Raw genomic sequence first — 24,895 nt, forward strand, 5'->3', positions numbered from 1 at the left:
AAGTTATATCTATCACATAAAAAGATTTATATATTTATTTTCCTTGCATGATGGTCACACAGGTCAATAGTAGAAAGCTCTTTCTGTAGGACCATGCATCTTTAATTGATGAAAAAGCATTAGAAATATACAAAATCACGTACAAGGATGAACTTTATATATCATTCTACTTTGTCAAAAAAACCCTATTTATTAGTAGTTAATAATTTCATTAATTAAATTGATAAAAAATTGTCTATTGTGAAAGGGTAATGCCGTTCGAGATGAAACCGTACAAATCTATAAGAATGGATCACCTCCTCACTTTTAAAAGCGTTAAGGCGTTTGCAATCAATATTTTGGCCGAGTAATAGTAAGAGAAAAATGCAGGGAAAAAGTGTAATGGAAATAATTCCTGGTCTTCCAAATGATATTAGCAGAGAGTGCTTGGTGAGGGTGCCATGGCCTAAGCACTACAAGCTAAGCTCTGTTTCTAAAACTTGGAAAACTGTTGTAACAGGCCCACTGTTCTATAAGAATAGAAAGAAATTTGGTGCAAGCCAGGAATTGATTATACTATCAGTATGTTTTGAATATGATTTCAGAATAGTTATCTACGATCCTCTCAAAAAATCTTATCAAATCCTGCCCTCCATTCCTATTGGAGTTGAGTTTCAGAATACATATTTTGCTCATTGTGTTTCTCTCAATCACAAACTGGTCGTAATGGGCTTTCATGACAGGGAAGAGTTACTTTTCGTCTATGATTTTTGTTCTGGTATTTTCTTGTTTCTCTCATTCAATAAACTTATTTCTTCTATCAGATTAGAAATAGCTTAAATTTCAAAATAAAATTGAGAGGTTAAAATTCAATTTTTTAATTGATAAGATACTGTAATTTTTCATTTTTCCGTCTCTTTTTTCTGTTATTCTTAAATTACAAAAACTAATATAATTTGAAATGATCGTCTAAACAAATCAATTTTTAGAGTGTGGTGTTCTGAAATAGCCCTGGCTAAACTGGTTTCAAAACTGCACAGTAGGACCAGTAACCTTCGTATTATTGATTTTTTAGAAAATTATAAATCATTGAACACGAGTTTTAACGAGCAGTTTTGGAACCAGTTTAGCCGCGTCCTGATGAAATCTCCCCATCTCCACCATGCAACCAAAAAAAATTCCAAATAACAAACGATGGCTGTTCACATTTGATTCTCCAGGGAGATGGAAGCGAGGTGCTGACCTTCCTGACAGAAGATATCTTTTTGGGTGTTCAGTGGACTCAGCCAAAGGACAGATTTACATTGCTGGAGGGCGTGATGAAAATGATGATCAGATTCTGTTTACAGCTGCAGTTTATAATGTAGAGAAAGACGAGTGGGAATATCTTCCTCCCATGATTTGGGGTGGCAACTTCTCCTCCCAGAGTGCGTTCGCGGATAACAAGTTATATGTTATAAACCCTCATAGTGATGAGGGGTTTGTACAATGTTATGATCCCAACACACGACTATGGAGAAACATGACCAGATTCCATGACACTATTCATCGCAGTTTCAAATATGGCATTATTAATTCAGTTTTACCTGCATTTGGACGTTTATTCTATGTTTGCAATGAGAATGTTATAAAGTTTGATTATGTGGAAAACCAATTCCAATTAGCAGGAACACGTTGTCCTCGTTACTTTAGTGTGGTGGCTATGACAATGTGGCATAGCCAGATAGTTATATGCGGAAGAACTGAGAGTGGTGGCACCGCGTTTTATCTGTTTGAGCCATGCACAGTTGGAGAGAATGGACAAGCGGGGAAACCAGAGAAATGGACTCTCCTCACTCATTGGACTCTTGTAGATCTCACAGTTATCAATTGTTGTGGAACGTTGACATTGTGATTTTTTTATTGACCGTAAGTCAATATAGGGTTGATATTATTATACTAGCTCTTTTACAATCTACCATATATGAAAAATTTACGGGGAAGTTTATCATGAAGTTTTTTTAAAAATCTTGAAGCTATAATGTTAGGATGTTAATGATTTTATTTTTAAATACCATAAGACATGGTCTTATGAATAGTTTTCTGATTTCTATTTTCTTGAAATAATATTTATGTTTTTGATATCTCCACAACACTAAGTTATGTGGCGTTATGAGTTTCTATCTAAAATAAGAATTTATATAAAATATTTTTCTTGTTTATTTTAAAGATCTATAATAGACTAACACATTTCTTAATTTATCTAATTATGAATTAAATATAATTAATCTTTTTATATAACAAAGAACTATATGCTTCTTTAATAAATATATGAAGAAAGTGTGCTATATGAAGAAAGTGTGCTTTTGTAATAAAGAGGAGAAGCTGCAAGTTCTTAGGCAAAGGGACTATGCCACAATAGAGATGTTGTAGAGTATAGAATATTTTTCATGAATTTTATTTTATAAAGTTTGTACTATGCATTATAATAGATTTAGAATAGTAGTTTGGATTTGAAACAAGGTTATTTAAAAAAATAGAAGTGATCATAAGTATATATAAATTTATGTTAAGTATAATTTTTTTTTGTTGGTGAAAAATAAAAAAATGTAGAAGTATCTAATAAATTAGTAAGATCATAGTTGAGCACTTAAAATATACAATAAAATATTAATCCTATTTTATTTTATACTTGCTGATGCCTAGATTTGGATTTTGGATATTATGGTATAATCTATGATGAATTTGATGAATGGTGGTCTAGAACCAAAGATTTGAGATAATAATACATCTCCTCGAGATATTTAGAGTTGATATTTATAGTACTTGAAAATTATTCATTTTCCAATCTATTATGTGCATTCTGTAACAAATTCATGATGGTTGAAGTAAGGCGTTGAATTATGATACCATACTCTATGCGACAATCACAATCTATACTACTATACAGTGATAACTTTAAGAAACCCTCTCTCAAAAAAGTGTATAAAATCTTGACAAATATTTAATTTTTTTTAAAAAATAATAATAATTTTTATTGGCGAATCTTTTCTTTTTTTAAAGAAAAATATTAATTTTATTGGTGTTTTTTTTATAAATTTTTTTTTTGGTAGAAAATATTGGTGAATCCTGGAAAATAATAAGAGTATGCATTAATTACTATTGCAAATCCTTTCATTTAAAAAAATAAATTTTTAGAGAAAAGTAAAGACCCAAAGGTGGAAATCATTAATGAGTTTAAGAGGTAGACTCTACTTTATTTAGTTTCTACAATGAACTTAAAATAATCTAATAGCCCTCTTTGTATTTTGTGAGATAAAATGTACCAACAATTTTCAATACTCATGGGGCGAAAAATTGCTTTTAGAACAATGATTTTTATTGAGATCAACAATTCAAAAGCCGTTTCAAACCCCACAAACATTACAACTTGTAGGTACAATTTACCTCATGAAATATAACATGGAGGTCATTAGATTATATTTTAAATCAATGTTGTCAACTAAAGATTGTTATACAACCCTAAAGTAACTAATAATTATGAAATATTATTGGTGAATTAATTTAGATTTCTACAATAAATTATAAAATGCTGGCAAATATGATCCAATCATGTATCGAATATTGTGGCGAATCTTTGAGTTAAAAAAATTAATAAAATAAATTCTTTGACAATTCAAATAACACTAAAATTAAATATTGTAAAAATGTGGCGATTCAGGTTACCTCAAAAGTTGAACTTATTAGCCAAATTTTGATTCCCAAATTTCAAAAAATAGCCAATTGGTGAAAATTAGCCACTAAAATTTTCACTGATACTATATTTTAAACCTACATACAAGTTTTATTATCCCTTCATAATGGAATTATCAAGCTATTTCATACATATTTTCTCATCAATATTCCAGTGCAAAAATATTGTTTTAACATACATTTTATTTATTTAGAAACATGGTGAAAATATTGCAATTAAATATTCTACATACCACATAAATGAATACTAATATAATTAATAAACAATATTTACATTTAAAATTTACATGGTTAAAGTCTTTCATGAAAGACTTTGTTAGAGAAAAACGATAAGAAAATGCTAATCTTCAATATACATAATATGATATTAACACATTGACACTCTTCAATCTAATAGCCTTCTAGTAGCACTTATGTACTTATAAAAAATAATATAAAACCACTATATCATACCTTCAATATATAACAAAGTAGAGATGTCAAAACAACAAATAAATCTTTTAAACCAATGGATACCAAAATCATGTACAATACACAACTACAAAAAATACTTTAGATCATCTTCTAGGAATAAAAAATATATTAATGACTTCATGTGGGTGTCACATTGATAAGTCAATTTAAAATTTTGTGTTAACTTGATATATTTGAAATTAGGATATTAGGATACAAATATTTATAAATAAATATAAAATAAATAAAATGAGAATCATATAAGCATAAATTTAACAAATTACACAATATATAAATAGGAAAAATCCTTTTGGATTAAAAACCCATAAAATATTATTTTATTAAAATAATTACAAAATATAGCCTACTAAAAATAGACTAAACCTAGGGATACTTCTCCTTAATTTCACATGGACAATAACACATTTGTGCATTGTGATATAACTCATCATAAAAAATTTAATTCACACACTCTCAAATGAGAGAGAACCTCCTTAAATATAGGAAGAAGGGCGGTGAAATACATTAAGGGGTATTGGTCACAACTATGGAATAACCCCCATTCATAAATAAGTAATAATTATTTTGAATGGGATATGCTTAATAAATAATATAATATATAAGGTTTAAAAACTTATAGTAGAACATTAAATAAATATTATAATAGCATTACCCCTAATAATACTATGCTTGCAGTCTTGCTTAATGTTACTAGGGGGCATCACATGTCAATTTCCATAAAAAAATAAAGCACCCTAGTAATGTAAGTCATCTTCGATGGTGATAAATACAAACAAAAAATTATTCCAATATGACGATCATGCATTTAAGATTACATGAAATTCATCTTGTAATAATTTATAATCCTAGTGTTTTAAACAAATGATGCTATGAGGTCTTCTAAAAAATTATATTGTAGCTACGATCTCCCGAAATTAGCCTCTCCCGAGGTTCATTACATACTTCCCATGGGTCTTATATAATACAATTCTTTTGCAATTGGAAGATTTAAAAAGTGAACAATTTACAATATGCTTGAAGGACTTAAAAATTCCCAACAGACTTAGTAATGCCTAAAGTTTTTTTTGAAAACTTGAAGTCAAAACATTTTAGATGGGTTTCTATAGTTTATTATTGATGTTTTTCTTTCTATTCACAATTGTTGTCCTAGCTCTCTCTGACTGTCTCTCATGGCGGCGTTCTGCTAGCCGCTTCTAGCTAGTGGTTCCTTGTGTGTTTCTTGTCTCCCTCTAGTTTTCCTATGGCTGAGGCTCTGGGGGGGCCTTTACGGGTTTCCCAAAAGGTTGGGTCCCATATTTTTGTTTCACGTGACTGCCTTTCTTTTCAAGAGGACCCTCTAGTGGTAGATTCTTCCCACCCCCCTTCTTCTACTCAATACCATTTTGACCTTTTTGCAGAACTTGAATCTTTGACTTATGCAAAGAAACTCTGGGGTGGAAGGCCCACGAAGATGGGGAGATCTTCTAATAGTCCTTCTCCTCAGACTAAATGTGTGGTTAGTGAACATCAAGTGGAGGTACCTAATGTGTTAGTTAACTCGATTATTGTTGAACTTAGCCTCTCCTTGGTTGGGAAGTTTCTAGTGTTCCCTCCTTCTCTGGATTTGGTGAAAAAATGGGTTGCTACTAGATGTAAGTTGAAAGGAAGTGTGCCCACCAATGCTATGGCTAATGGCCTCTTCCTTTTCAGCTTCACTAATCAATCTAATTTGGCTAGTACTCTCACGGATGGGCCTTGGACCTATGAGAATAACAACTTACTCTCCTTGTGCAAATGGAAACCTAACCTTGATCCCTAGGCTGATCTTCGTATTATGGCCCCCACATGGATTCATCTCCCTGGGTTACTGCTTGAGTTATAAAAAATTGGAGATTCTCAAAGGGATTGCAAACTCCTTCGGGAAGTTCCTTGCTATTGATAGTGTAGCACAATGCAGATCACATTTTCTATTTGCACGGGTCTGTGTTAATGTTTCTATCAACTTGGTGTTACCTACCAAGGATACCCTCCTCTCTAAGTTGGGCTCTTGGGTTCAACCCATTGAGTATGAGAATGCCAAAGCCTTCTGCCAAAGTTGTGGCCATTTTGGATATCTTAGTTCAGCCTGTAGAAGAAATGACAACCATAAACAACTGAACCCTAAAAGTATGGAAGTGCTGGAAGAGAAAAAAGAAAAAGGCTGAGAATCATCTAGTACAAGCCCCCACGGTGTTGGAAGGTCCCTCCAATTAGGATATTAAAAATAACTTTCTTAAGGATAAGAAGAAGAAGAAGCTGGATGACCACACAACATCCTCCTCTGGGAATGAGGCGTCAAGTGAAGTTCCTCCACCACCTTTTAATCCTCCTAAGGATTGTCACTTGGTCATGGAGACTTCAGGGAACAGTGAGCTATTTATTGACTTGATCCAGAAGTAAGGACAGGAGAAGAATGTGAATGCTACTCCTAGAGAAGACTCATTTTTAATTGTTGGTGATCACCTCCTCTCCCAAAATAAAGAGAATGTCAATCAGGAAAACCAGTTGTTAACTCCTGAAAAGAAAAACCATGGAGGGTTTGGTAACCTTAAGGAAAATATACACATTCTGGGATTCTCTTCCACCCCTCCGCCAATTAAGTCAAAGTTTTGGCTAGCTGAAGATGACAAGGAAGATAAAGAGTGGACACGTGTTGCCACTAAGAATAAAACAAAGAAAAAAGTGGATGTGGGAGGAAACCGTAAGGCTGGAAGACCTTCTTTGAGAGACACTAGACAAAAGGATGCAGAACAAGAGGTGGTGGTAGGGAAATAGACAACCATAGAAGGGATCTCAAAGAATAAAAAGAAGAAAACTTAATATCCCTATGTTGGGTTTGTCTCTATTCAAGTGAGTAGAGTTATTTTCTTTGTTTTTGGTTTTTAATGAAAGTCCTCTCCTGGAATGTTCGGGGCTTAAACAACCCAATAAAACAACATATGTTAAGATGTAATCTAATGGAGCAAAAGGTGGATATTTTATTGATTCAAGAAACTAAAATGAATAAGGAGAATTTTTAGAAGGCTACTAACTCCTTTTGGACTTCTTACTCCTTCCTAAATTGTGACTCTAATGGTGCTTCTAAGGGAATTGCCACTCTCTGGAACCCTACTTTTTTTGAAGGCTCATTGATTCACTCAGAAAAGAATTGTTTGTTTTTCATGATGAAAGAACTTAGAACCCAAATCCAATGGTACTTTGTTAATGTTTATGCCCCTAATGCTAGGTCCCCTGGAGCTTGTCTTTGGTCCACTCTGTATTGTCTCATTGGGAACTAGAAGAATGAAATGAGGATGGTAGAAAAATATTTTAACTCCCCTTTGTACCCTTCTGAGAAAGTTGGTGGTTGTGAAGACTATTTGGAGAGTATGACTGACCTTGTGGATTTTATCTCCTCCTCTAGTTTGATGGACATTAACCTCAGTGGTTCTAAGTTCACTTGGTCTAATCGGTGTCTTGGGAAAAATCTGATTCAGGTTCGGTTGGATAGGGTGTTGGTCTCCACTAATTGGGAGGACTTTGATTCCTTTTCCCTTTCCTCCTTTACTAGATTGGGGTCTAATCATAATGCTATCCTCTTGGTAATGGATGACCCATGTGATCATAAATGTTACCTGTTCAGGTATGAGATGATGTGGTCTCATCACCCGAATTTTAGAAAGCTTGTGGAACAATGGTGGAATTTTCCAATTTTGGGCACTCCTATGTACCAAATTGCTCAAAAACTTAAACTTCTTAAATACAAGGTTAAGGGATGGAACCGATACTCCTTCGGAAATATCTTTGAACAAAAAAAGGCCAATATCTATGACCTGGGGAATATACAGACTAAGATTTAAGAAAATACTTCTCTAGATAAAGAGTGTGAAGAGGAAGTGGAATTGAGAAATCAATGGCTTCTCCTTAACAGAAAGGAAGAGGTGTGTTGGAAATAGAAATCAAGGATACAATGGCTAAATGAAGGTGATGAAAACACTAAGTTTTTCTACCAAACTACTATGAAGAACAGAAGTAGAAATATAATTAGGAAACTCTTCAAAGAGGATGGTACTATGGTGGAGGATGAGGATGAAATGACTGCTCTTATCATTGATTTCCTTAGCTTAAACACTCCTAATGGCCAAAGTGGTTTCCAAGCCTCGATCGAAATCTCTTGGATGTTATCCTTGAATTTATTAGGGCTGAGGACTTATCTATGTTCACTGAAAATGTTACTATGTAGGAGGTGCAGACTGCATTGTTCTCATTTTCCCCTTGCAAGGCCCTGGGGCCAGATGGGTTACCCCTTGCCTTCTTCCAAGATCACTAGGATGTTGTGGGAGTTGATGTCTTCAATTCAGTTAAGGACTTCATCAGAACTAGTAAACTCCTTAAAGAGATCAATGCCACTTTTATTGCTTTAATCCCTAAACATGATAATGTTCTTTCCACCAAAGACTTTAGACCTATTAGTCTTTGTAACACGGTCTACAAGATCCTCTCTAAAGTGTTTGTCAATAGAATAAAACCCCTGCTTGATAAGCTAATCTTAGGTAATCAGAAAGGGTTTGTAAAAGGAAGACACAATCTTGATGCTGTGATTGTGGTGCATGAACTTGTCCACTCCATGGAGAACAACAAAAAACCTGCCATGGCTTTTAAAATTGATATCTCTAAGGCCTACAACAGGGTTTCTTGGGACTTCCTCTTTGAAGTCCTTAGGAGATTTTTATTCAAAGGAAAATTCTTAAAATTGATAGAACAATGTGTTTGTACTCTGAAATTTTCTGTCCTTGTTAATGGGAGCCCCATGGGCTATTTCTCTAGTGAGAAATTCGACAGGGAGATCCCCTATCCCCCTACCTTTTCATTATTGTTGCTGGAGTCTTGGGTAGAAATATTGGAAAACTGAGAAGGATTGGCTCTCTCAAAGGGGTCAGGGTTGCTTCCACTCTCGATCCTATTACCCACCAACAATTTGTGGACGATACTATAATATTTGGAGAAGCTTATGTCTCTGAGGCTAAGCATTGGAAAAGAATCTTGGAAAATTATGCTCAAATCTTCAGCCAGTATATTAACTATGAAAAGAGAAAGCTATTCCTCATGAATGTTAACTCCACCCTTCAAGATAAAATTTCCACATTCTTAGCTTGTGAAATTTCTACCCTCCCTGACTCTTATCTCGAGCTTTCCCTCATCTCTAAAGCCCCTTCCTCAGTTTTTTGGAATGGTATTCTTGAAATATTCCACAAGAAATTGGCTAGCTAGAAAGTGAAGCTCCTTAGTATGGCAGGCAAATTACAATTGGTTAAATCATGTCTCCAAAATTTACCTATCTATTACCTTTCCCTTTTTAAAGTGCTTGGGGTTGTGGGTGGAAAGATTGAAAGAATAAAAAAAAGGTTGCTCTGGTCAGGCATTGAAGAAAGAAATATAATCTCTCTAGTTGCTTGGGAGAAAGTGCACAAACCTGTGAGGGAGGGGACTTGGTATATGAAAAAACAAAACCTTCAATAGAGCTCTGTTAACTAAAATTGAATGGTAGTTATTTGAAGATGTGAAAGATTGGACCAACATTTTGTGTGCTAAATACCTTCATACTCAGAGTTCTGATATGTTTATAAACTTAATGGAGCTACCTTCTGGTTCCTCCATTTTGAATAATGTTGCTAAAGCTAGAAAGGTCATAAAAAAGAATGGCAAAATGATTATACGTAACGGAAAAAGAACTAACTTCTGGCAAGATGTTTGGGCGCACTGTCAAGCTCTCACTGATCTCCCACATCTTAGACACATTTATGCCTTCCTAAGTAGATGCTATGGGGTGAAATTTCATGACTACTTTGTGTGGCAAGGGGAGAGATCTGCCTAGAAAAATATGATAGAGAGTCAGACTATCACTAACTATTCTGATATTCCAGTGAAGGTTAAAGAACAACTTATGATGGAGGCTAAGGAGCTCTTATATCTTCTACTTGAGTGTTTCCTTTTTTCCTCTCATATGGAGGACAAATGGATATGGAAAATTAATTCTGCTGGTCCCTTTACTATCAAATCGGCTTACCAGGATATGGAGAAAGATACTGCAAATAATTTCAACTAGAAAGAAATCTGGATCAAAGGCTTAATTCCTAAAATTAACTGTTTTTGGTGGGCTACGACTCATGGGAGGATTCTGACTATTGATAATCTTAACAAGAGGGGCATCTCCTTCACCAACAAATGTGAGCTTTTCTATAAGGACATGGAAAGTATAGACCATATTTTTCTACATTGTAGTTATGCCTAAGAAATTTGGAAGGCTATTCTAAAGGATTTGAAAATTAATTAGATTAATCCTAAAACCATGAGAAATTTCATGGTTTCATGGACTATGAACCCCTACTCTCACCTTGTTGATAAGAATCCGTGGCTTCAAATTCCTCCAATTATAGCCTAAAACATCTGGGAGAAATGGAATAACAAAGTTTTCAAAGAAGAAAGGAGAAACAACAATGTTCTCGCCAACATCATAAAACAACAGGTGAGAGAGAATGTCAATGCGGGCTCCCAAGGTATCTCTAAGGTCTTACCTACTCTGTTGGACCTAGAATTAAGACAAAAATGGGGCATTCAACATAACTTCTTGAATCTCAAATGGAATAACTTGTTGCTGAGAAAATGCTACACATGGCTCCTTCCAGATTCAAGTTGGTTCAAGTGTAATTTTGATGGCTTCTCTAAAGGTAACCCTGGTTTGTTTGGGGTGGGTGGCATAATCAGATACCGAGGACTATGTATTACATAGATGACATGGACCTGAAGAGTCTAGAGGCAGGTACAGGAACTAAGGATCATGATTTCGAATGTATCTTTTTAGATCAGGTTTTTATTAGAAGTAAAGGCGACGTTTTTTTATTTTTATGGAGCCTTAAAGTTTAATGATTTGAAAGGAAATCAATCGTGATGACAACGGTGTGAAAGAGTTAAAAAATGACCTTTCCATAAATATTTCTTTATGTTTGCATGCGTTTGTGAAGAACCTGAGTTGTTTCTTGGGTCATTTTCATAGAGATAATCTATGCGTTGTTTGTCCTTCTTCCAACATGGGGGGCCTTGTTAAGAGAACTGAGCCTAAAAACTGTGATGGGCTTCACAATAATGATGATATTTGGGAGCTATTTCAGAATGCTGGTTTTACCCTGTTCTTTCTAGCTATGAAGAGTTACAATAAAGCTCTGACAATGCAATTCTGTAACTCTTGGTAGAATGGTGTTGTGACTATTGGGAGGATTTCCTTCACTGTTACACTGGATTACATTGTGAAGGTCAATGGTTTCCCGAATGATGGTGAATGGGTGGAAAGACACAACAATGGAGACTACAAAGGGTTTATGAAAAAATTCTTCAAGAAAGGGGAGAAACCGAAGGCAATTCAAAATGGGTATGGTCGCTTGGCTCTACCTAAATCGTTCCCTATTGTTAGCTATTGTGTTATGATGTATTTTATGCTTGAAGGTAGATATACTACTATGCACGGTTATCATTTCCCTATTTTTAATCATATTAGGCATGGGGAGAAAATCAATTTTCCTTTCTTTCTGTTCTCCTCCTTAGAGTCCTACATTCAAAATGGTGCCAACCCCCTGCTAAACTAGGGCCTTATCTATCTACCTTATAAGATTGTTGTGGACCACTCTCCTAGCCTCAGTAGTTTGTCCCCTAGGATTGGGAATGAGGAAAACTCTTCGAAAAATCACAGTAAGTCCTCCAAGCTTGTGCTAGCTAACCCTATGTCTTAGTGTTCGCTCGACTCCGCCTCCTCGACTAAGAATAGAGGAAAACATACGATCCTTGCTATCCTGGATAAAGAATCCCTAGAAATTGGCCTGCTAAATGTGAACCATGATAAGAGAAAGATAGAAACCCCCTATAATTCCTCGGTTAAAGCTAAAAAACCTGGCAAAGAGTCAGCCAGTAAAAGTATCACCATAGACCTAGACCTGCACTATTAGGTAGATGAGGGGGAAAAATAATTGGAGCAGGAAAACATGATTGCAGTTTTGGGGAAAGGAGGTCGGCTAGGCTTCGAGCTAAGGAAAGAAAAGAGGAAATTTACAAAGTTGATAACCAGGCCAATGTTAAAAATCTGGAGGAAATTTATGATCTAGAGGAGGATGATAACTTTGTTGACAATTAGAGGATGAGGATTTCCAAGAGGAGGAGGATGACCCAGAATATAATTTCAAAGAGGAAATGGAAGAAGAGGAAGATGGGGATGAGATCAGCAAGATTGAGGCGGACTCGGATACCCCAGAACAAAGTCTTGAGGTCCCCAATTTGTCGGGTGATGAGGAGATGGTCTCTTGTTCCCAGGACTCCCTTGCTAAGATGAACGACAACAAGAATCTGGAAGAGAATTTACAAGAGCTGAAGGAGAGAGTTGATACCCTTGAGATGAAGAACGAGGAAAAAAAATTGAAGATCCAAAACTTGTGTGATGCCTTAAGCTCCATTTGCTGCATTACAAATGGGGTTATGAAGAGTGTTGTGCTAGGCACAATTGCTGGTCAGGGGAGGATTAAAAAGAACAAGAAGAAGCTGAAGAAGTAGGGCCAGATGGAGCATTCTGTGGACGATGACGAGGAGAAGATGGACACTTGGGAATGCAATCTTGGGAGACTCGGACAATGTGACTGGAACCTTCTCACGAAAGATTAGTTGCTCTCTGGTTCTTGTTTTTTTGTTCTTTTTTGTTGATGATCATTTTAAGGATGTTATGCTGGGTTTGCATATCCTTTAAAGTTAACTCTTACTATTATAGGACTAATAAAACTCTTAGCAATATGCTCTCTACTAGTGTTCTTAGTAAGACTTTAAGTAGTAGGATTACTGATGATGTTTTTAAATGGGATGATAAGTATAGAAGCTAGAAGCTAGTTATGATGTGCGGAAATAGCTACAAAACTATGAAAGTTTTTTATTATTTTTGAAGGGTGGACTCCGTTTTTTGTTTGGCCTCCAGGTGGTTGTTCTTTGCCCAAAGATTTAACTTTGTAACTCTTTGCTATTCTCAGTTTAGGGCCGTCTCCCTTCTTATATAATCAAAAACAGTTGTTGTAATATTATTTCCTAGTGGGTTTATTACTTTCTTACTAACTATTTCATTAATTATTTGTGTTGGTCTATATGTTAGTGTTGGAAGGGAAAGAGTAGTCAAACAAACTTCAGGAGGACATGTTGCATCTTGTCACATAAAGCCTATGAAACTTAGTAGTTGGAAGATAGCATGTAGACTAGGGACACTAAGTATGGGTCATGTCCCATCTCACATCTACTAATATATTGTACTATGTGTTCACTAGTAGTGAGTTATAAGAATGATATAAATATAGAGAGATAAAATATAGAAAGGAATGTAATAGAAAATATAATATGAATGTATATAGGGTAAGAGCAAGAAGTTGAGTCCACTTATAGTGGAAGTTTTACACTTAACCAAATTTTGCAAATCATGTAGAACGTGCAATGAAAATGAATCAAGATCTTGACTCGAAAAATAAATTTGGATCACGTAGCCTACCCAGAGCCTAAAATTTTGAAATGGGATCCCATTTTGAATGAATCAAGATCTCAATTCGAAAAAATATTAAATTTTTTAAAAAATCAGGATCTTTTTCATTTTATCTACTTGAGATTCCAATTCAAAGAGCATTTAGCTACCTGCCAACCCCTCTAGGTAGGCTTTTTTTATGTATTTTTTTAAATTTTAAATGAAAAAGTATTGTGCTGTTTATATTTTTTATTAAAATATTTAGGTTTAGGTTTTAATATTAAAGAAATTTAAATTTTTATGTTTAAACATGTTTTAAAATTTATGTAGTTTATATTTAAAAAAATAAAAATTAATTGTTTTGCATAATCGACAAAAAAGTAAATGAAAACGAAAAATAAATAAAATGAAAATGAAAACAAAAATGAAAACGAAAATGAAAATAAAAATAAAAACCAAAAAACCAAAATGAAAACGAAAACAAAAAACAAAAATGAAAACAAAATTCAAACCCAAACCACAAGCATAATTGGAAAACAAAAGTGAAATTCAAAACCAAAACCAAAATAAAAACCCATATTAGATAGGACCCCTTAACATCATATGGAATAGTAATTCTTGACATTCTCGATCATGACCTAGGCTTAAACTTTCAAACTTGACATGTGCTTAATAATTAGATAGATAAGTAAAATAAAAACCCCTTTAGCTCTTTCAATGTATACTTTCAAAATTTAGGATTACGACCTCTAGTTGAATTAGGATGGGCCTTAAGAATTCATTTATTTAATCACATTAAACTCCCCTTAAGCCATCCTATAATGACCCCCTTAACACATATGAACTAGATCTTAACCTAGGTTAAGCTTTTCCATTCTAGGATGGTCCTTGACATATTATAGGCTTCAGATTTCATAGGACCCCTTAAGACATTAATTATCAAATGAACCTTTATACTTTGAATGTACACATGTACCTAACATTCAAGATCTCATTAGGACCTCTAGCGGAAATAGGACCCCTTAAGACATGCTAATTATCACATGGCCCCTTAAGACATGCATTATCACATGACCCCTTAAGACATTAATTATCACATGACCCCTTATACTTTCAATGTACTTGTACCTAATATTCAGAATCTTGTTAGGACCTCTAGTTGAAAGAGGGCCCCTTAAGACATTAATTATCACACATGATTGTCCCTTAAAACATTTATAATCACACATGATCCCTTAAAATATGTTAATTATCACATGACCCCTTATACTTTCAATGTATGTACCTAACATTCACGATCTCATTAGGACCTTTAGCTGATTTATAGGATCCCTTAAGAACTTAATTATCACATGACCTCTTAAAACATTCATATGTAGGACCCCTTATACTTTCAATGTACATGTATTTGACATTTAGTATCTTATTAGGACCTCTAGCTAAAATAGGATCCCTTAAGACATTAATTATCACATGACCCCAAGTATACTTTCAATGTAAGTACTTGACATAAAGGAGATCTTAGGACCTCTCTAAGTTGAAATAGGACCCCAGGCTTTAGACATCCTCAATCACATGACCCCTTAATAATTTCAATGTATGTACTTGACATTTAGAATCTCATTAGGACCTTTAACCGAAATAGGATCCCTTACTTGACACCATCAATCACATGACCCCTCAGGACATCAAGAAAATGCTTTTTTTTTTAATAGGGTTAGTGCAGGATCATGGGGGGCCAAAAAGTGGCGATGTGAAAAAATAGCCTTCTCCACTCGCCTAAAAATGTGAAAATCCGTGTTGACTTTTTGCTTGGCCTGGGTGTCAGTACACCTTGGCATGGTAAACACCCAAGCCAATCGGATATCAGATAAAATCGGAAATCTAATTTTTATAGGTAATTTTAAATTATATAATATATTATGTAATATAATAATACATTATATATTACATATTATATAATACATAATATAATATAATATTTTATAATCTAATATTATATTATATATTATATAATATATAATATAATATTAGATTATAAAATATTATATTATATTATATTATATATATTAAATATAATATTATATTATAATATAATAATATATTATATAATACGTATTATATAATATATTATTATATTATATATATTATATAATATATAATATAATTATATATTATATAATACGTATTATATAATATAATGTTATTTTAAATTAATTTAAGTATAAAAATTAGATATCCAATACAATCATATATCTGATTTTCTGAGACAATATAATTAGATTGTGACAACTCGTGAGTTAAATGGGACACCATAGGACCCATAATGACCCAATATGGTGTCACAAAGGGTCGTATGATGACCTTAGGGGTCATATGGTGTCCCATGACCCCTTAGGACACAATATGACCCATAACGACACAATTTGGTGTCTTAAGGGGTCATATGGTGTCCTAAGGGGTCGTAGGACACAATATGACTCCTATGGACACCATATGACTCATAACGACCCAATATGGTGTCATAAGGTGTCGTTTGTTATCCTTAGGGGTCATATGGTATCCCATGACCCCTTAGGACACCATATGACCCATAACGACACAATTTGGTGTCTTAAAGGGTCATATGGTGTCTTAAGGGGTCATATGATGTCCTAAGGGGTTGTAGAACACAATATGACACCATTACATATTATTCTACCATTAACATTAACTCTTTTACTTCTTTATACTATCAAATTAATTTAATAAAACTTAATTAATCAATTCACATTTATATTTTAATTTTTTAAACCGTTGACTTAATTTAATAATTTTAATTAATTGATTATGTTTGGAGAGTATATTATTACTTATAGTATTTGTTTAATGCCTTTAAATATAATTATTTGACATCCAATAATACTATAGATTTAATTTAATCATTTCATAAATTGCGAGTTATAGTTATAATTTTATGATCAATAACAAGTCCTTCATAAAATGCAAATAGTATGGTAGGAGAGGGGCATCATAAAAATATGGAATCTCCACCCCTCACCCTAGTATTCATGCAAAACCATGTCAACTTATGAAAGAATCAAGGAAGTTTGGTTTCACCTTGTCCACGACCTTCCCAAGCTCATCTCGAGTCTCCACTCAAGGACTAATGATTGGGGCCCAAAATTGAATTATTATCTTGTTTAGGTGAATCCTAATTACCCATGCCATATAAACTAATTATTAAGGTTATCACTTATTTAAAACATGAAAACTTCCAATGTGTTCCTGGTGGTCTAGACTCCAAGCATCCATATAAGAACTTCTTGGTTACCTACCTCTCATGACCCTGGCCATCACATGGAATCCCACTCCCCCTAACCATGTTCCAAGACCTTAGGGTAAACAAAAATACAATAAACAACAACAAGGAGGCTCTAAAAAATCTACATATAACATCCATATAACAATCCATATAACCAAATCTGAATCAATAGAACAAAATACCATAATCTCATTTTATTAAATAAAACCAAGAGCCTCGTAGAAACATCTTATAAATCATAGCAAGACATGATCCATCTTTCTTAATCCATCAAATGCTCAATTAACCATCTCAAATCAAATATATCAACTCTAGAAAACACATGGGAAACAAAATAGCCTACGGTGAAAAGTACAAATCAAGAAGAATTGACTCAAAAAGATAAAAAGAACCATAAAACAATAAATAGGGCATTCAGGCACATTTGCAAAATTAAGCAGTGCATACACAACCTTCTTTGGTGCCTCTACAAACCATAATTGTGCATATACACAATAGAGTAGTGCTTATGATGACCAAATTTGCGCATGTACCAAATCAAATAGCACATATATACAATGAACCAATGCTTTTACAAAAATGATTAGTGCATTTACTTAGTCACCCAAGGCATACAAATAACATAATAGCGCATATATATTATAGCCTTATGCAGACGCCTAACAGATTAGCACATATGTGACAAATTTTAGCGCATAAAAACAATAAAGTAACACATTTAACCAAAGCTTTAGCACATATAAACCAAAGAGATGAAAAAGACCCATAATGAAAATAAAATCTATGACTAAGTCCAAAAACATATTAAGTACATAAAATAATTTTCCCAAGCCAACCAAAACGGATGCAATATAAAATATATTCCAAAGAAATTTATAAAATAACAAATCCAAACATATCATATACTCTCCACCATGACATAGACACAATTACTGGTCATAAACAATAGAAGACAATCGCAAAAAGTAAAAAGATAAATCTTCCAAGTATTGGAACCAAGAAAATAACACCCAAAAAAATCACAAATTAAAATAACTAACACTGACCCAAAAACGTTCACTGTAACTCACGGGAATAAGATCCAAGCTTCCTTACAAGATTAAATCCATAGAAATGAAACTCTCTCGCTCTCTCTCTATCATATATATATATATATATTCCTTCCCAATTTCCATTCCAACAGACAATCCTTTCCATACAATCTTTTCAAAATGATAATACAAAGAAGGTAAAATTCCTCCAACCTGGAAATAGATGTTATCACCTATGAAAATTGAAGAAGCGCAATTCACAATCCAACAAAAATCCAAAGCCAAGCTCCCAAATCCAAAACCCAATTATAAGCCAACAAATACTTAGAAAAATGCAAATATTTTCTAGCCAAATAAAATAATAAAACAAATAAAAAAATGGGGTTGATAGTAAAATTAAACCAAATACCAATAAATAAACCATAAGTACAAATAAATATAAATAGACAGTTAAATCCACAAAGTGAATATTAATAAATACATAATATTATCTCACAAACACAACTCCCAACAAGGCCAATCACAACAAGGGGTAAGTAGACAATAACAAATAAGATCCAATAAATATATAGTCCAACAATGAATAAATAAATAAACAAATAATTAAATGTATGAGTAAATATAAATACTCCAACCAATATAATTCCACCAAATAATCATTAAATTATTATAAGCTCCCATATATATATATAAACCATTATTTAATAATTTGCACCAATGAGCTATATGTAATAATTTAATTAATTAAGTAATTTTCACAACTCCAAATAACCAATAAAATAAATAATCAAATTCATATATAATCATAAGTGCTCAAATAATATAATTTCAACTTGATACCATTAATATCTCCCACATACATATAAAATATAATGAATAAATAATCTTTTATGCATAATTATATATACCAAATATTATAATCTGTAAAATATACTAACGCCATCCATTAATTGAATTTAATAATTAATAAACCATATAAATTGATTAATTAATATCACAAATCCATAATGCAACCCGACATAAGGTTGAACAACGTACCAAATGACGCTAAACAATGATTCAAGCCAAGACACTAAACTAACAAAGTATCATGTAAGCCTAGAGTGTGTAGAAGGAACTCATGTCACCTCTGATCAACTTGCCATTGGGATTAAAAATACGCTTCGACCTATGTGTCTAGGTGGAATCGATGTCTTGTACCTACAATCCTGCAACCACCAATAACCACAAGAGCACATATGCAATACATATATCCCAAAATAATTAGAGAAGTGAAAGATCCTAACGTCATATCCTGGTTGTGATGAGTGGTACAACATCATCTTTTTCACGAATACAATAGTAAAACAATCATGATGGTCATAATACCAGCTCATCCAATATAACCATAAGGCAGGGTTAGCACTAGTAAGATATCCTTATATCATTGTAAGCAATATAAATCACATATAAATAATGAGTGCATATAGATCACTAAATATAAGTCTAACCATCATAATAGTCTAGGATATAACATCATCCACATAAATCATAATGTATTAATTGTAAATATGAAATGTCTAAGATAATTCATCATAAGAAATAAACATGAACCTCGTGTCCTAACTAGTGAAATCACCATGAAGCTAATTATTCACCTATCTTTATTAATCAAACCAGAGCATGGGGTCAAGATCATCATAGTAATCATAATGAATCCACTAATGTGAAAGAGAATATTAGTATAAAGAATGAAATGAGATGCATCAAGATCATGAACAAGTCCAAAAGTATTTATCATATCCTCTCATAAAGCCGAATGAATCAGGGAGGGGCACCATATTCTGGCTAACAGTTTTTGTTTTACTTTTTATTGTTATAAAGGACATATGACCCTTGTTTCCCTTCTTCTTATATAAAAAATATTGCTTATCATTTATTTATTCTAGAGTAGTTTTGTGGATATCACCATGACATTTTTAGTATTGGTTATTTTCTTTACTTGTTTCAAAACCTAATATTGTATCAATTTCATTTTCTCATAGTCTAATTTATCTTTCCTTTGTTTTTAGAGATTTAAAAGTAAATTAGTGGCATTTCTTTTGCACAAAATTAGTATTCTCTTCTTTTCATTCTTTAAATGATCTAGAGAATCAAAATAAATTAACCAAAAAAAAATCTTTCGAGAGATCTTAATATCTTTGGTTTTAGGTGTGATCTAATTTTTGGTGATTGGTGTAATAATATAAAATCAATCATTGCATAATTTGGTAGTCTTGACACAGTTAATATTGACATTTATTTCACCAAATCTAAATTTTGAGAAGCTAATTTTTATGAGTATGCTTATTTGATTAGGGTTTATAAACTATGTGAATTATTTGGTGATCCCATAATACTAGGTTACACTTTTTGGTAAATTTTATTTTTTGCTAAAATCACACATTTTTTAGAAAATATAACAATTAAAGCCTTGAGATGAATTTCTAATCAAATCTCTACCAATTAAAATATCAATTTCTAAACTTTGAGTTACTGATAATTATCTATTGCATTAATTTTCCATTTTCTAATGAGTAACCCCTTTGCAATATGTTGTTCTATCAAGGAATGGTAGTCCAATATGATTTGATCAATGAGCATGTCTGATGTATTCACCTCCACCAATCATATGAACTAAAAAGTTTTTTATCTCATGTATATACACAATCCCATTTGAAGTAATTAATTATAGAGAGTTAAATCAAATCCTTTTAGATCAAAATCACCTGGATAGAACCTCTCTACTCTTAAATCATTCTTGCAATGGAGTCTTTTTTGCACCTATCAAACTGTTGACAAAAAACCACTTTTACATTAGCTTGTAGGGGGTCAAATGAATTCATTTAGAATTTTTTGTTGTAAGTATGTTGTCCTATTATATTCTTTTTAAAAAGTATAATTTTTAACATATTTAATTTCATTAATAGATTTAATTTTTATATCTTATGAATGTAGGTTTTTCATCCAACATTAAGGACTGTGTCTCACACATGAGAAAATTTAGAAAAATACATTAAAAAATTATTAAAAATATATTTTCCCTACGTATTGATATCCCCATTTCAACATAAAAATAAGAATTTAATTCGAATGCATACAAAAAATTTATGCATTAAAAAATACAAATTTGTCAAAATTAGAATTACTATGACTTCAAAAATTAACTAAAAAATTATGAAAAAAATATCCATCCATTGGATATTGGTGTGACAAATCTATATTCTAAAAATTAAAATTTCACTCTTCCTATAAAATTCTATGTATCACATAGTAAATGTCACATGTAAAAAATGTTGATTACTGTAAATATCATGTTATTAAAAGTTACATAAAAATATAGACAATTCGTTTCTAATTTAAAAAAAAAATTATATTTAGAATTCGTATGAAAAATCTCACAAATTAGTAGTTTACTTCATCTTCAAATTCTTAATGGTTTAGCTGCTATAAGTGTTTGAAAGTGAGTAAGCGGTGCAAAATGTTGATTTTAGCATTAAGTTTGGCCAAAAAGTGTAACCCAATATTATGGGACTTCATTCACACCTAAATTTGACTATAATTTCACTAAATAACATTAGAATCTCTAATATGGGTTATAAACGTAGGAGTATTTGGTTAGTTTTCTTTAGAGGGGTTAGGAGCTATTTTTTGTGCTATATAAAGTTTGAGGTGATCCTAGAGGTTACTTAGTATTTGTTATAGTGTGGATTTGTTTTGAAGGCATCATCACAATTAGAGTGACAAACTCCAAAATTACTTGTTCATTCACCTATTTTAGAGAAATATGTAGGAGACAATTTTTTTGTACCTTGAGCTCATAGCCTAATGCCATATGAATGCAAGTGCTTGCATTTTTCTCTAATTTTTTTAATAGTTAAAAAAATTAAATAAAAGGGCCATCTTTTAGGTCCATAACTTCTATAGTATCTCATGTAGCTAATATACCATTTACCACTCTCCGCATATCAGTTGTCATTCCTCTACATATCAATCAGTAGATATTCTATCAAAAACTTATTGATCAATAATTTATGTTTGGAAAGATAATTTTATTACACAATATAAGAAACATGTTATTATTACCCAAAATCATAAAAATAATATTTATAATCAATAGTAATTTCATGTTTGAATTTCAATTCTAATTAAGTGAATTTTGAAATATGACAAAACAATTTAGAAATGCTATTCCATTTGACCATACTTCCCAATACTGTCTAGATAATTAAAAAAATGACGACATCTACCTAAAGAACATAATATATTTTTTATCATACTTATTAATTAATTAAAAATTAAATATCAACAATATTCTAATTTTTAGTTAATTTATAAAAACAAAAGATGCATACGTTAAAAAGATACTGTTCTATTATACTTGTAATCCGAGAAAAAAAGATAAAGAGTAATATACACCCTTCTTTATTCCGTGAAAAACCACTATTATTACTTGGGATGCACAGCACACGTATATTATCCCTATTCGACTGCATAAAGACTTCCACTTGAAGTGGAGGTAGAATTAGACTGTGAATCACCATTACCGCAGAAAATAATTCTATAATTGCTGCCCCCTGGGCAAGTGAAGGTACTGTTAGGATCATCCTTGGCATAGCTGTAGGCCATGGGACATTCTCGCTTGAAAAACTTAGAGTAGCCTGTAGGAGGGCAATTATCGAGGAAGGATCCCGTACAGCAGTATGCTGGCGTGTTGAAAGCAGTACACGCACTTCTGCACCCATCGACTACCTTCAACTCTCTTGGGCACTTGGAATTTATGTCGCTATTGCAGGCGATTCTTTTGCACTTTGAATTGGAAAGAATGACAGTCATGCGGAGGTTGAATCCATCGACGAGAGAGATGTCGTAGAAGTCCAAGTTCTGGAATTGATTTAGAGCATACTCAAAGAGCGTTGAGGGAACGCCTCCCGATCCCTGGCAGTTGAGTAATCCCCCGCAGTCGCCAGTGTTGCATCTCCCTCGACCTCTGCCATCGAAAGAGCAGCCGGTGCGACCCCAAAACCTTCCCTTTGCTCCGCCTGGAACATTCACTCTCCATGACTGTCCCCTCCGTAGCTCTCTCCCTCCCCCAAACGGAGTCCCTGCCGCCCACACCGTGAAAGGGCACTGGTTTTCTATGTCAAAGCTCACACCCTCCACTCCTGCACATGAAAATAATGAAAACCGTTTTAGTGGGTCTTGGTGAAATTGAATGGCTCACAAGAAATTGATCATATCAGGTTTTTAAAGTTTATAATATTAGTTGATTGTGTCAGTATATTTGAATCAATAGTTGAAATCATTTTCTGAAATCTATTAGCCGAATGTTTATAGCTAGAAAGCTTAAGGAGAATCAGCTTTATGATCTACCACTAAAAAACTGATTTTTCAAATCATGAAATCTAATTTGAAACATTAATGTAAAAATGCTAACCCAATCAAATTCAAAACTCTAATTAATAAATGTATGACTCTTCACACTAATCTATTTGGGTTGAGTTGCATACCTGCATAGAGTGATACCGCCATTGTTGTGTGCAAAATCCACAATATTGCCCGCGCCATTTCAATTGCAAATTGGTCTGATATGGAAAATAACAGTGGTCTATGAATTATGAAGGCAGGAACTATATATAAAAATTTGTGAGTAACTGGAAAAAGTCTTACGCTAGTCATTGGAAAAAGTCTCATGCTAGTGAGCCGGCTGAGACCGGGCCTCCGTATTGCCTATCCATCCATGATCCACAAATCAGAATGGACATTTGACTTTATTTATTAATTAAATATATATTACAATACAACGTGGTTTTTATAATTTTCAATTAATTAATACATAGCATGATGATGTCTTCCGAAAACGGTGCCTTTACTTTTGGGATTGATTTTGCTATTAAGTTGAATTTTTGTTGCTATTTTGTAATCAGTGGCATGCAAGTCTTTGTCTTGAAATCATTGCTTCGTCAGTGACGTTCAATTATGATTTTGCTGTAACGCCGGGATTGGGTTTCACTTAATGGGTGGGCAACGACAAGACAGAAGCATCTGTATAAATTAATGAGGTGAAAATCTCCGATACTAATTGAATTCAATGCATTTATTACTAAAAGTAAAGTACTCAAAACATTATTGCTAGTCAAAATATACTTAGGTACCTATTTGATATATTAAAAATTTGGGCTACGTAACAGGATAAGAACAAGGAAGTTTGATGATGTCACACTTCATCTACTCCAAAATGTCAAATTTATGCCTTTGAAATTTTCAGGTATCTAAAATGTATCGCACGAATATACTATACTAGCAGTTGCATGCGATGCGCCCGCAACGGGAAGCCGATAGGGGAGTTTGTGAAAGGTGGGGAGGGGAACTGCTATATATGTACATTTTTATATACATATATGTAGACATAGGATTAAATTTAGTGGGCTTGTCAACAATTGAATTGGCAAGCACTCATATATTATCTTCAATCGATAGAACCTTAAGTTCCTTCGAATGGTTCTCCACTGATTGATGTACTCTACGGATGCAAGAAACACATGTCGGCCAACTGCGAAATTTAAAGGTATAATTATTTTATAAATTACCTAATGGTAGTCGAGAATAGTTTGTTTTGTTAAAGGTGTGGTTTATCTTATGTTTATTAGTTTAATATAAAATGGTATAATTGGTTGCAAACCACAAGTTTTCATTGCCATTGCACGGAAAGGATGCAATATTTTTTTAATTAATTGTGTTGTGGTATGTACATAAAATGGAAAATGTTGATATAGTGTGGTAAACTATGATATGAAGAGTCGAAGAATTTGCTGAGCATATTAA

At 33.0% G+C, this 24,895-nt stretch overlaps 2 protein-coding genes across 2 annotated transcripts; one reads left to right on the top strand and one right to left on the bottom strand.

Annotated features, from left to right (window-relative positions):
- Positions 1 to 381: 381 nt before the first annotated feature.
- Positions 382 to 1,873, top strand: LOC131874081 (F-box/kelch-repeat protein At1g80440-like). Its single transcript, XM_059217312.1, has 2 exons — positions 382 to 757; positions 1,200 to 1,873. The coding sequence occupies exons 1-2, from the start codon at positions 382 to 384 to the stop codon at positions 1,871 to 1,873; spliced, it is 1,050 nt and encodes a 349-aa protein (XP_059073295.1).
- A 20,679-nt stretch (positions 1,874 to 22,552) lies between these two features.
- LOC131874489 (pathogenesis-related thaumatin-like protein 3.4) lies at positions 22,553 to 23,638 on the bottom strand. The gene is made up of 2 exons (XM_059217894.1): positions 23,581 to 23,638; positions 22,553 to 23,235 (listed from the first exon to the last, which is right to left on the bottom strand). Exons 1-2 carry the CDS (start codon positions 23,636 to 23,638, stop codon positions 22,553 to 22,555), a joined length of 741 nt encoding a protein of 246 aa, XP_059073877.1.
- Positions 23,639 to 24,895: the final 1,257 nt, after the last annotated feature.

Source organism: Cryptomeria japonica, chromosome 3 (genome assembly GCF_030272615.1).
Source record: "Cryptomeria japonica chromosome 3, Sugi_1.0, whole genome shotgun sequence".
NCBI lineage: Eukaryota > Viridiplantae > Streptophyta > Pinopsida > Cupressales > Cupressaceae > Cryptomeria > Cryptomeria japonica.